Raw genomic sequence first — 12,015 nt, forward strand, 5'->3', positions numbered from 1 at the left:
TTTTAATAGAAACATTTCAACACTGGAAAAATGCAAGGGAGAGGTGTTTTTTTTCAAGGGTTGAATCCAAACCTGGGAAGATTAATGGCTACTTGAAAAACACACAGAGGGAGAAGCCAGGTGCTTATAGGAAATGGGAAAAGAGATTGGAAAGTTACAGCAAATCAGGACCACTGAATGTGCAGTGGGTCAGGAGCTTGAGACTGGATTTTTTTTTTTTTCCTTCTAATAGAATCCATGGGTTGGTACAAGTTAAAATCTCTGACGAAGGGAAAAATTTGTTTAGAAAACACCCAAAAGCCAAGGGCAGCTTTTACAGGTCAGAAAACGGTTGTGGGTAGCCGAAATTTTGGGAAAAACCCCACACTGCTTAGGGTTTTATTGGTCTAATTGGTTACAAACATTGTAGCCAGACCCATTCGAGTTGCTTTTCAGGCAGCACAAACAGCAGGGAGCGTGTTTATGTACATTTGTGTGAGTGACAGGGGTTTTGAGGGGGGTTAACTCCTCCCAGTTTCTGTTTATCACAGTTAATTCCTGACATCAATCTCAGATTTGCATTTCTTTAGTAGCCTGATACCCTTCAGCTGGTGCCTCTTGGATTTCTGCTGGGAGCCCGAGGTGATGCTCCGTGGGCTGAAGGGGAAGACATTGGTTTTTACCCCAAGAGGTGTCAATGAGAGCGCAAAAACATCTCTGGAAAGTTTCCCTGCTCGCGGAATCCAGCAGTGCTTGGGGGAAGCTGATCCCTCCAGGGAGGACTGAGAGGTTTGGGAGAGGGCTCGTTGCTCAGAGCTTCATTTCTTGCAGTTTCTTATTATGGCCAGAGCACAAAGGTTGAATTCATACATATTTCTGCTTATTGCTGAGGAATTTCCATAATTCAGCTGAGCTGGAGGACTTTAATAATGAATAGGCCTGGAAAAAAAGAAGATTTTCAGCCCCTTGGGGTGAGTTCTGCGCTGCTCTGGAGCTGCCCTGAGCAGTGGTGGGGGAGATCCTGGTGGATCACAGTGCTCCAAGTTCTGTTACAGGTTTTATAGCTCCATTCTCCAATGAATCCTCCTGGATTAATTATTGGTAATAATTATTTGGAGAAAGGGAAGTGTTGCTCAGCGCTCCAGGCACAGGGGAAGGCTCTGTGCTCCAGAGCACCCTGAGGGTGTGAGGGCAGAGGGAGAGAAGGGGATGGCAGCTGGAGACAGGCAGAATTCCCTCTTTTCCAGCATCCATCCCATCCTGGTGTAAGGGACAAAGGAGGTGGCTCAGGTGAGAGAGTCACAAAACCCTGGAATGGTTTGGGTTGGATGGAAACTCAAAACTCATCCCATCGACCTCTGCCAGGGCAGGGACACCTCCCACTATCCCAGGCTGCTCCAAACCCTGTCCAGGGACATTTCCAGGGATCCAGGGACATCCCAGCTTCTCTGGGAATGCTGTGCCTGGGCCTCCTAGTCCAAAGTGCAGGAGGAGGAACGGAGGTGACACCAAGGCTGTTCAGCAGAAGGGATGAAAGCAGCACAAACAAGGGGGTCATTGAAATCCTGGTTTATCCTGGATTTTGTTGCACAGTCTGAACTCCTCCCGGGATTGTTTGAAGGAATCTTTAACACTGTGATTGATCCGCTGGGTGCAGAGTGTTGGAGTTCCCTCCGTGGTTCGGGATCTGCTGCTCGGGCTCGGTGCCGCAGCCCAAATCCCGTTCATTGCCCCGGTTGGGCTCCAGCGGCGCCGTTGGAAGTTTCCCCTTCTGCCGGGAATTTCCCTGGGGCGGCGCTGCCCCCTGGCGGCCAGCGGGGAGCACTGCAGGGAATCACTTCCTTTGGAATTTCGCCTTTGCGCGTTCCGCGTGTTTCTGTGCTCTGTGCGCCTGCAACGGGCGTTTCTCGATGCGATTATAAAATAACTCAGTTAATTTTCTATCTAATAATCCTGTTTTTCTCGTTTTCCTTTACTAACTACTACAGGTTTTCCTTTGATTGTCGTTTTAAATGGTGTGTTTCTGGTACGGGAAATTTTGCTGTCCCCGTGAATATTCCTGTCATTAACTCACAAAATAACTGACTTTGTCTCCTCTAAGCTGTTTTTGCATCCCATTCTCGGTGTAAATAGTAATTTCTCTTGCCTGTGTTTTTTCTCTCTCTGCAAGCACGCCTTTCATATAATGATTGAGGTAAGAGGATGTTTGTTCCTGGCTCCGGGGCTTTCTGGGGATGTGGGAGACACTGTTTGCTCTAAATTGTGATTTCTCAGTGTTTTGGCCAGGCCATCTGTCAGTATGTGTGGTTTAAAAATGCAGCTTTAGCCTGTGCATTGTGGATCTCCTAAAATTCCCTGGAGTTCCTGAGGGTGGTGGGGTCAGGATCTGCAGCGTGGGATTGATCCTGGAACACAGGGGCAGGTCCAGGGGGATCCATCAGCCCAGCCCAGCCCAGGGATTTCCCTGGAAGCAAAGGGCACATCCCACCCCCCTGGGCCCTGCCCTTGGCTCTCCATTCCCATTTCCCACCTGGAAACACCAGCTGGAGCTGTGGGGTCTCCACGTGCTGATCCTGGGATTTTGTGGGCTGCAGGAGCTCACAAAACTGGATCATCTGGAGCGAAATAAAAATATTCCTTCGCTGCTCAGTCTCTTCATTTTTCCCACTGAGCAGGAGTTATTTTTATTTGTATTAAACTCCAAGTCACTGGGACCCCTTAATTCACAAACTGGGTCATTCCTGCTCAGCTTTTCAATGGAATATTGAAAACATGGAGGTTTGAGGTGGAATAAAAATGCTCAATTCCTGTCATCAATAAAGTTCTCTAATGAACACCTGAAATGCCTTGGAAATGCAGTTTAGAAAAAAAATCTAGTGGTTTAAATTCATTAAAAATTTAAATATTTTCCTGACTGTGCCTCCGTGAAAAGTTCCCAGAGTTCCTTGGGTCTCTGTTCCATGTTTGGCTTCCTTCTCCCAGTCAGGAGTGCAGGATCCTGCCTCCAAGGAGCTGCTTTTAATGCATTTGAGTCCCACAGCTGCTGAGCTGCTCTCTGATTTCAAGACCCATTTTTGAGGACACTTAAGGAACCCCATTCCTGGAAGTCACTTTTCCTTAAGGAATATTTTCCCCCCATGACTCAGTCTGAGGGAAGGGGCAGCAAAAGGGAATTGAGCCCTGGATTTTTGAACAGCTGGGAAATCTGGGAGCCCAGTTTATCCCCCTGCCATCCCTGCTGGTCTTGGCACCACAGAGATCAGCCCCAAAACCATATGGGAATAACGAGGCCTCTGGAATGTTAAACATTTTTCCTTGGAGCAGAGCGAGTTGGGAATATCGTCCGTGTAAAAATAATCCCTGGAGCTGCAGAGTTTGGAGTTAGATTTTAACCAAGAAAAAATCAGGGGGGGGAAAAAAAAACCCCACTTTTCTTTCCAGTTGTGTCAACAGCAGGAATTCTGCTTCCCACGTGGAAAGGCCGTGGCAGGTGCTGGGAATGCGGTGTGGAGAGCCAGGGATTTGTAGGAAAGGGGAATTTGGTGTATGGGAAGTGGTGCGGTCGAATGGGGAATTGGGAAAGCACCAGGTTTCGCTGCCACTTGCACTTCCAGCTCTTGGCAGAGATGCTGGAACTGAGTTCAGCAAATCTTGGAGGGTTTTTGGTTTTCCTGATGGTTGGGGAAGAATTCAGGCACCAAGTGCTTCCAAATCCCAGCAGTTTCTTGGGAGGAGGGCGTGGGAAGGAAGGGGAATCCAAGCCGCTGGAGCAAAGGGGGATTTGGGGTTATTTCCCACAAATTTCTCTGCTTCTGGCGAGGCAGGAGGTTCTGACTTCGAACAGTTCATTAAATCAGGGTTGGCTTTGGGGGATAAATTTCAGCATCTTGTTCCCACTTCCTCTTCTAACAACAACAAACTGGATTTACAAATATTCATTTAGAGCAGTTTGTAATTTACAAATTGAGGGCACTGCTATCCCTGGTGCCTGGAATATTCCAAGAGGGCTCTGGCAAGGAATGAAAGGCACCAAGGGAGGGAAATCTTCGCTCTCAAATTTGGTTTTCTGTGCTGCAAATGTTGATGTCAAAACTTGGAGCGCTGTCACTGTCACACTGACAAAAGGATTTCCTCCTTTTTGGGGACAGCGTTGCAGTGTGTCTCTAATTTGAATTTCAAATGCTGTTTATTCTTTTCCCAGTTATTAATTTGTGCAACGAGGTTACTCCGCTCTGAATCTTTCTCTGAAACTCGTTCTTTTTCATTTCTTTGTTGTTGTATAAGAAATCAGGGAGCGGATGTTTATTCCTGCACTCAGGACTTGTGCTCTCAGCACTTGTCTCCACTCTCCCCATAGTAAAGGGTTCTTAACCCCAGAGTTTGTCACAAGATGTGTCTTTAACCTGCACAGCATTTCGTGGTTTTGATGGAAGTGCTCAAATATGTAACTCTTTATTGAGTGCTCTCCTCTCTCTTGTAGAAGCAGCTCCTCTGGTGGTTTTCATTCTCTTAGAAATGGCTTTGCAGGGGCTCTTTGGGGAAAAGAGAGGGAAAAAGGGATATTTTGGAGGTGTTGAAAGCTTTGGGGTCAGTTGTTGGGGGTTTTATAGAGAGACAAGCGAATCCCACCTGGAGGGAAGGGGCCAGCCCAGAAGGCAGCAGAGCTTTGGCAATCAAATTGAGATTGTTCTGTTCACGTGATGTGACGCAGCAAAACGCAAAATCCAGGGTGCGCAATAAAGTGTCCCCTCCCCTTTCCCAGGAAGGGGAATGGTGCCGGGCTGTACTGTGGGATATGGGAATGGGGATACAGACATGGGGTTACGGGCCATGCATTGCCCTGTGGGAGCTCTGCCTTACCTCCAGTTGTACAAATCCCACAGGACAGGACCCGATCACCTCTGCAATGTCATCCCAGCTCATTTCTCAGTGCTGGGATTTCAGGAATCGCTGGCAAAGGTGGGAGCAGTGGGAGTGGGGCAGGAGGGGCTGATCCCCACCGTGCATCTGCAGGGCTCAAAGGTCCCACACTTCAGATAAACACAGAAACCTTCAGTGCGTCCAAGGGGCTCGGTGCAATTCCAGCTCTTAAAAATGTAACAAGTAAAGCTTGATTATCTTTGTTCCTTAATTTCTGCTGTGCTTTCCCACCTGGTTACAATATTCCTTAATTTCTGCTGAGCTTTCTTCCCACCTGGTTAGACTAATCCTTACTTTCTGCTGTGCTTTCCCATCTGATTCCATTATTCCCTAATTTCTGCTCTGCTTTCCCACCTGGTTCCATTATTCCCTAATTTCTGCTCTGCTTTCCCACCTGAGTCCATGATTCCCTAACTTCTGCTGTGCTTTCCCATTTGCTCACATCCTCCCTTGGTTCCTGCTGTGCTGTCCCAGCCAGGGTCTGGGTGTATCCCACCCCTGTGGAGATGCTCCCTCCTGTGCACGTTTCACAATCCCATTTCCCATCCTGTGGACAAGGGCTGGGGTTTGTGCCTGGGTTTGGGAATTGCTGCAGTGGGGCTTGGCTGGGGGATCCCAGGCTCTCCCCATTTCCAGTCCTTTATCTGTAGTGCTGTCAGGGATGATGTGAATCGATGTCATTAATAACAGCAGCATTAATTGATGGTGTCTCCTGATTGCAGGACCCTGGGCCTCCCCCACCATCTCCCCTGATGGGTCTGAAGCCGCTGCAGCTCCTGGAGATCAAGGCCAGGGGGAGGTTTGGGTGCGTGTGGAAAGCTCAGCTGCTCAATGAATACGTTGCAGTCAAAATATTCCCCATCCAGGTGAGCAGAGCTCTCGGGCTCCTGGGTTCTTCCTCACATTAAAGCAGCTTTTCTTGGCCCAATAATTCTGTAAATCCGAGTGGAAATGGCTTTGAGGTGTAAACGATGGGTGAAGAGTTTTAGTGATTTAAAATAAGTCTTTTCCTGCAGTAAACACCTTAGTGAAGCATAGACCCTGTGAAGTGTGGGTTTCTAGCCATAAAAATATTCAGCATCCACAGTTTTAAGCAGCTCTCACCCACCTCTTGACCAGTTCATAATCAAATTAAACTGTACTTGGAAGGAATGTCCTGAAATGCAAACCCTGAAGTGATTGTTCCAATTAACCACGCCTCAATTAAGTGCCATAACCCTCATTGCCCAGCGAGCGCCGTGGCTTGCATTAACAGGATTGCAGGATTTTGAGAGCGCAGAGTGATGCTGGGTGGTGACACTGGGGTGGGTTTTATGTTGATTAAAGCACCCCCTGCTACTCGAGGTGCAGGAATTTGTTCCCTCACAGAGATCCAGGTGCTGCCTTGCAGAACAAACGCTGCAGGCTCTCCTTATTTCACAAGAAACCCCCCACACACATTTTTCATCGGTCCATTCCCAAACGCTGGGAGCAAACTCCCCTCAGGGCCAGCCCCTCATATCCCATTTTTTTGGTGGATAACTGGGATTGTGCTGCTGTGCTTGCAGGACAAGCAGTCGTGGCAGAACGAGTACGAGATCTACAGCCTGCCCGGGATGAAGCACGACAACATCCTGCAGTTCATCGGCGCCGAGAAGCGCGGCTCCAGCATCGACGTCGACCTCTGGCTCATCACTGCCTTCCACGAGAAGGTGGGGCTGCCCCTCCCTGGGGCTGGGGCTGGCCTGGCTGAGAACAGCCCCAGAAAAGCGTCACAGGCCTGGAGTTGAGGCACTAAAGGAGGAAAATTAAAAGTAGCTTTCACTTAGCTGCTCGGTTTTCACTGGGTGCGAGTTGGTTGCGATTCGTTTTCAGGCAGCTGAGAAAGTTGTCATCAGGTTTTACTGATAGAGGAGTTGTTTTAGGAAACAAACAGAAATTAATGCTACCTTTTTTTGGCTTTTTAGAATGTGTCTTTTTTAATATCCCTGATCTAAACCTGCCTAAAATACATAACCTCCCATCTTGCAGAGATTTTTGGGGGTTATTTTTGGTTCACTCGTCGGTTGGTAAGAATAAGAGTGAAGTGATGCAGATCAATTCTATTGTGACAGCAAAAGGAAGAAACACAAATACAATTAATTAAGAATATGTTCAGTTTTATGTTGAATAATTTTGATCTCTTTAGATTTGTTCAGAGTGTGTGTTTCACTCTGGAACTGTGGTGTTGAATGATTTCACCTGTTTATTCAGAGTATTTCACTCTGAAACTGCTGTTGGTCCACAAGGAAGGACAACCAGAGGTCCAACAGCTGGGAATTGCAGGAACTGCAGGATTTCCCTGGAGGAGTGAGGCTGAGCTGGGTGTGTGGCCGTTTTTCACTGCAGGGGTCCCTGACAGATTTCCTGAAGGCCAACGTGGTGTCGTGGAACGAGCTGTGCCACATCGCCCAGACCATGGCCCGGGGCCTGGCCTACCTGCACGAGGACATCCCGGGCCTCAAGGACGGCCACAAGCCTGCCATCTCCCACAGGTACTGCCCAGCACTCCCGCAGGCAGCCCTTCCCCTTTGGCCCCTGCAGGAATTCCTGCATCTCCCTGTTAGCAGCCTCCAGGGTGCATTTTTCCAAGTGTTCTGTTTCTTGCTGTTTAAACAGAGTTGCGGTGGCTGCACACTTGGATTCCAACAGTTTCATTCCCTCTCTGCTTCCCACATGCATCATCCATATCCCTCTATTTCTGTATTTCTATATTTCTATATTCCAAAATCCCTATATTTCTATATCTCTATATTCCTGTATCTCTATATCCTTATATTTCTATATTCCTATATCCCTATATTTCTGTATCCTTATATCCCTATATTCCTACATCCCTGTATTTCTATATCCCTATATCTATCATACATCTGTGTTTATTTTAAAAACAAGCACAAAAACACAGTTCCAGTTACTGTCTCGTTCGTTCCCACAAAGATAAAGGTCTGCAAGGGCACTCCAAGGATTTATGATTATTATTTTGTTGTTTAACTCATCTATTTCTTAATCATTTCCTTGCCTTTCATACCGTAATGTTCCTTGTTTCATCCTTTTTCCTTAGGGTTTTATGTGTATTTTTTGTTCTAGATCTCTAATTTGTGGTTTTTTTCTTGAACTTGTAAGGGACATCAAAAGCAAGAACGTGCTGCTGAAAAACAACCTCACGGCTTGTATTGCTGATTTCGGTCTAGCTTTAAAGTTTGAGGCTGGGAAGTCTGCAGGAGACACCCATGGACAGGTAAATCCTGACTTATTTCCAGGAATGCTCCAGCTGTTACCCAGATGTGAATGGGAATTTCCCCTCAGGCTCATTGCATGGCCTATCCCCCCTTTCATCCTCGTTGGGAAAGGTGAGACCCACGGATGCTCCCACAATCCTGACTGCACAATTTGGACAAGATCCTTCTGTAATATCTTATTAATTACATAATCACTGTTCAGAAACTGAGGGGGGAAACTTCCAAGAGTTAATCCTAAGGCAGGAACAACCATGGCTGAGACAAAGCAGGGATTTTCCTTGGCAGCAGGCGGGGTGGTGCCCGTGGTTGATTCTGGGCACAAACGTGGGTGTTTCGGTGCCCTTGCAGGTGGGCACCCGCAGGTACATGGCCCCAGAGGTGCTGGAAGGTGCCATCAACTTCCAGAGGGACGCGTTCCTGAGGATCGACATGTACGCCATGGGACTGGTGCTCTGGGAACTGGCCTCGCGCTGCACGGCCGCAGATGGTGAGGACATTCCCTCTGGGAACAGGCCTCGGGGCAGCCTGGGGCTGGGGTGGCACTGGATGGGCTGGGAGTCCCTTCCAACCCAAACCACTCCGGGATTCCACGGATGGCCGACATTCCCGGCATCGCAACCTTCTCTTTCCCTTTTCCGAAGGGTCGGTGTGGCGCCTCAAGTTTGAGCTTTGATGGATTTCGGGTTCTGTGCTGCCCAGGGGTGCAGCTCTGAGCTCACAGTCAGTGTCACTGGGCTCTGCACACAGCAGGGACACAAAACAAATCCTTTCCCAGATGGAGAATAGGGAAGATGGTTACAAGTTTTCAGGCCCAAAAGCACAAACAAGGGTGGGCTGAAGAGAGAAAACAAGAAGGATGGGACTCCATAATCTGCAGCTGGAATTGGACAGTTAAACCCCAATGTGCAAATGGCCCAAAACTTATAAAAGTGTGAGGCCTCGTGACCATTTTGTGACCATTTTGGGTCCACCTTGGGTGTAGCCCTGGCCAGGCCCTGTCCTGCCCAAGGTGAACCCTAAAGGCCTTTCGATAAATTCCTGTTTTATTCTCCAGCTCTGCCCAGTCTCTGCTCCCGTCTCTCTCCCCCAGGCAGCAGTTTAACTGGTGTTTCCCTGTGCAGGCCCCGTGGATGAGTACATGCTGCCTTTCGAGGAGGAGATTGGCCAGCACCCCTCCCTGGAGGACATGCAGGAAGTTGTGGTGCACAAAAAGAAGAGGCCTGTCCTAAGGGAGTGCTGGCAGAAACATTCTGTAAGTGTGACCCGACCTTCTGCAGGGCTTTGAATCCCTGTGTGTCCATCACACCGGGGTTTGGGAGGGATCTAGTAATTCCAGTAGGAGTTAAATGGGCTCTCAGTGTTCCTCATCTTAAGCTGCTCTTTCTCCAGTATTACAAAGTGAGTGATTTTCACCCTTTTTTGGTGGAAGAAGAGATCCTGGAGTTACCTTTTGGTGAAGTCCCATTTGGGGGCTGAGGCATTCACCTTTTTAAAACACTGTGAGGCTCCAGCACTGCAGGGAAGGATTTGCCCCGTGTTGTTGAACAGTTTTTGCTCAACAGAACAAAGCAGAACTGAGGTCGCATGGGACACTCCAGCCCCACATCCTGTGGGACACAAAATTCCCATTTGCCAGGTGTCCCTTAAAATGCCATTTTGGATCTGGGAACCCCCCTGCAGCCTTTGTAGTGGGTTGTTGCAGCTGCCCTCTTGTTTGAGGATAGAAACGAGCCAGGACACAGACTTCTTGTTTATCACAGCATGAAAAGGGTCCAGGTTTATCCCTCTTTCCAGCTCAGCCAGCCTGACTCCAACCATTCCCTGACTCTGGCTGCAGCAGCTCCTGCTGTGGGTTTCCCTTGCAGCCTCTGACTGCAGGGATTGGTGTGCAGGCTGTGGCTGCAGCTTTTCCCTGGCTAGACTGTGGCTGCAGGTTCCAACAAGAGGCTCCAGCTGCAGCCCCAGACTGACCCCACAGCGGGGATTCTCTCCAGGATCCTTCCTCTTCATGCTCCTCCGTGGTGATTCTCCTCACCAGCTCACCTTTACCGCACTTCCCTTCATTGGCTGTAGCTGTTACTCACCAGGGGCGAGGCTGTGTTGGTAATTAACAGAGCTGTCACTAATCAGGGGCGGGGGCCCCGCCTTCCCCTGCCCTGCAGTGGGTGTGTGATGGCTCTCCTGGCTGTTTCCCTCAGGGAATGGCGATGCTGTGCGAGACCATCGAGGAGTGCTGGGATCACGACGCCGAGGCGCGGCTGTCGGCGGGCTGCGTGGAGGAGAGGATCATCCAGATGCAAAAACTCACTAACATTATAACAACAGAGGACATCGTGACTGTGGTCACAATGGTGACAAACGTTGACTTTCCTCCCAAAGAATCCAGTCTATGATAGTTGCACTGGTCATGGAAGTGACCACAGGACTCTTCACTGGAGCTGCTACAGCGCACGGACTGCTGGCGTCACTGCTGTTCCGGGTGGCAAGGACGGGTGGTAAGTCTCTCTGGAACATCACCAACAGGTGTTCATCCTTTGTTTTCCCCTCCTCCCAACGTGGATCCATGAGACTTTCTGCATTCCCTGCGTACACCTGAAGGACGTGACTGAGAACCCCTCACGTGCTGATAAAGGAACTTACAATGAAGAATCCCGACCCGAACGGGCTGATGAGCGTTTTAAACACTGACATCCGATTTCTTAATCCCTGTCAGAAGACACTAATTCCTTTAAATGAACTACTGTTATTTTTTTTAAAATCAAAAAACATTTCATTTCAGATTGAAAAACAACAAAACAAAACAACAAAAAAAAAAGGGTAACTTGTTTTTATTGCATTTGTTGTTGTTTATAAAATGACTATTGTAATGCGACTACGACACAGCTTGTGAATGTTCCGTGTGCTGCTGTTCCGTGTACAGAAACAAGAGTAATCAATGGGATAGAGCAAAGAGGCTTCCAAGTATTACTTAACCTCCCTCAACCAGGTATACCTCAGTTCCACCTCGCTAAATTATGATTGACAACACTAATTGGAATAATAAACCGCTCCGTGTTTTGTAAATGATGTATTCCCAACTCCCTGTGTTATTTAAGAAGGGGAAAGCTTCATGCCCCCAGGAAGTGGCCATTCCTAGAGCCGTGTTTTTAGCCTTTTCTTGTACTCGCTTGTTGTGTATAAAAAAAAAAAGAAAAAGTGCTGTTTATTGAAAGAAAATTTCCCTTCCTCTTTTAGTTGAAAGCTTTTCCCTCCGTTTCCCAGAGTATCTCATCCATTTATTTAACTGAATACTATTTAGGTTTGCTGTGTCTGAGGAAATATTTGAAACCTTAAGCATGACTTTCTTTTTTTTTTTTTTTTAATTTTCTCTGAGCTGTGACACTGGAAAGCTCTGAATTCTTCTTGTTGTTTCTTTTTTTTTTTTTTTTTTGAAAAAGAGTCTTTTTTCCTATTTATGTTTGTGCCGAGGTCGCCGCGTGTTCCCTGTCCCGCCAGGCAGTGGGGGCTGTGTCCCTGTTTCAGGATCACCTCAGGAAGCTCAGTGCCCCCAATTCCTCACCCTCTGCTTGGAGATTTGCAGCTTCCCCTCCACTCAAAGCTCCGTGCCATCGGGGGGGAGTGCAGCTCACTGCCCGTGAGCCACAGCTTGAGCCTGGAGTCACACACACAGTTCTAGCCACAGATTCCACATCCTAAATGTTACAGATTTCAGGGATAATAACCTAGTTCTGCTCACAATATGCAACGACCATTCCGAGGTAACGAAAGGAGTTTCAGTGTCCAGAGCACAGACTCGCAAAAAAACCAGGAAAAACATGGAAATGGCTTCACAACTCCAACACTGGGGTTCAGGATGCCA

The 12,015-nt window shown here is 48.1% G+C and overlaps 1 protein-coding gene across 3 annotated transcripts in view; it reads left to right on the forward strand.

The window, feature by feature from the left end:
* The window catches only part of ACVR2A (activin A receptor type 2A), a 47,529-nt gene extending 36,495 nt beyond the window's left edge, over positions 1–11,034 (forward strand). For 2 of the 3 annotated variants that reach the window (XM_066190426.1, XM_066190428.1), the window contains exons 5-12: positions 2,150–2,173; positions 5,622–5,765; positions 6,447–6,590; positions 7,267–7,412; positions 8,041–8,155; positions 8,505–8,643; positions 9,278–9,408; positions 10,355–11,034. In XM_066190426.1, the coding sequence (XP_066046523.1) occupies positions 2,150–2,173; positions 5,622–5,765; positions 6,447–6,590; positions 7,267–7,412; positions 8,041–8,155; positions 8,505–8,643; positions 9,278–9,408; positions 10,355–10,549 (1,038 nt within the window). In that variant the 3' untranslated portion in view covers positions 10,550–11,034. The remainder of the gene's footprint in view (positions 1–2,149; positions 2,174–5,621; positions 5,766–6,446; positions 6,591–7,266; positions 7,413–8,040; positions 8,156–8,504; positions 8,644–9,277; positions 9,409–10,354) is intronic. The other variant, XM_066190427.1, reaches the window with a different exon arrangement.
* The last annotated feature ends 981 nt before the right edge of the window (positions 11,035–12,015 follow it).

This window comes from Chamaea fasciata, unplaced genomic scaffold (assembly GCF_029207755.1).
Source record: "Chamaea fasciata isolate MVZ Bird 193981 ecotype frontalis unplaced genomic scaffold, bChaFas1.0.hap1 SCAF_8, whole genome shotgun sequence".
NCBI classification, from domain to species: domain Eukaryota; kingdom Metazoa; phylum Chordata; class Aves; order Passeriformes; family Sylviidae; genus Chamaea; species Chamaea fasciata.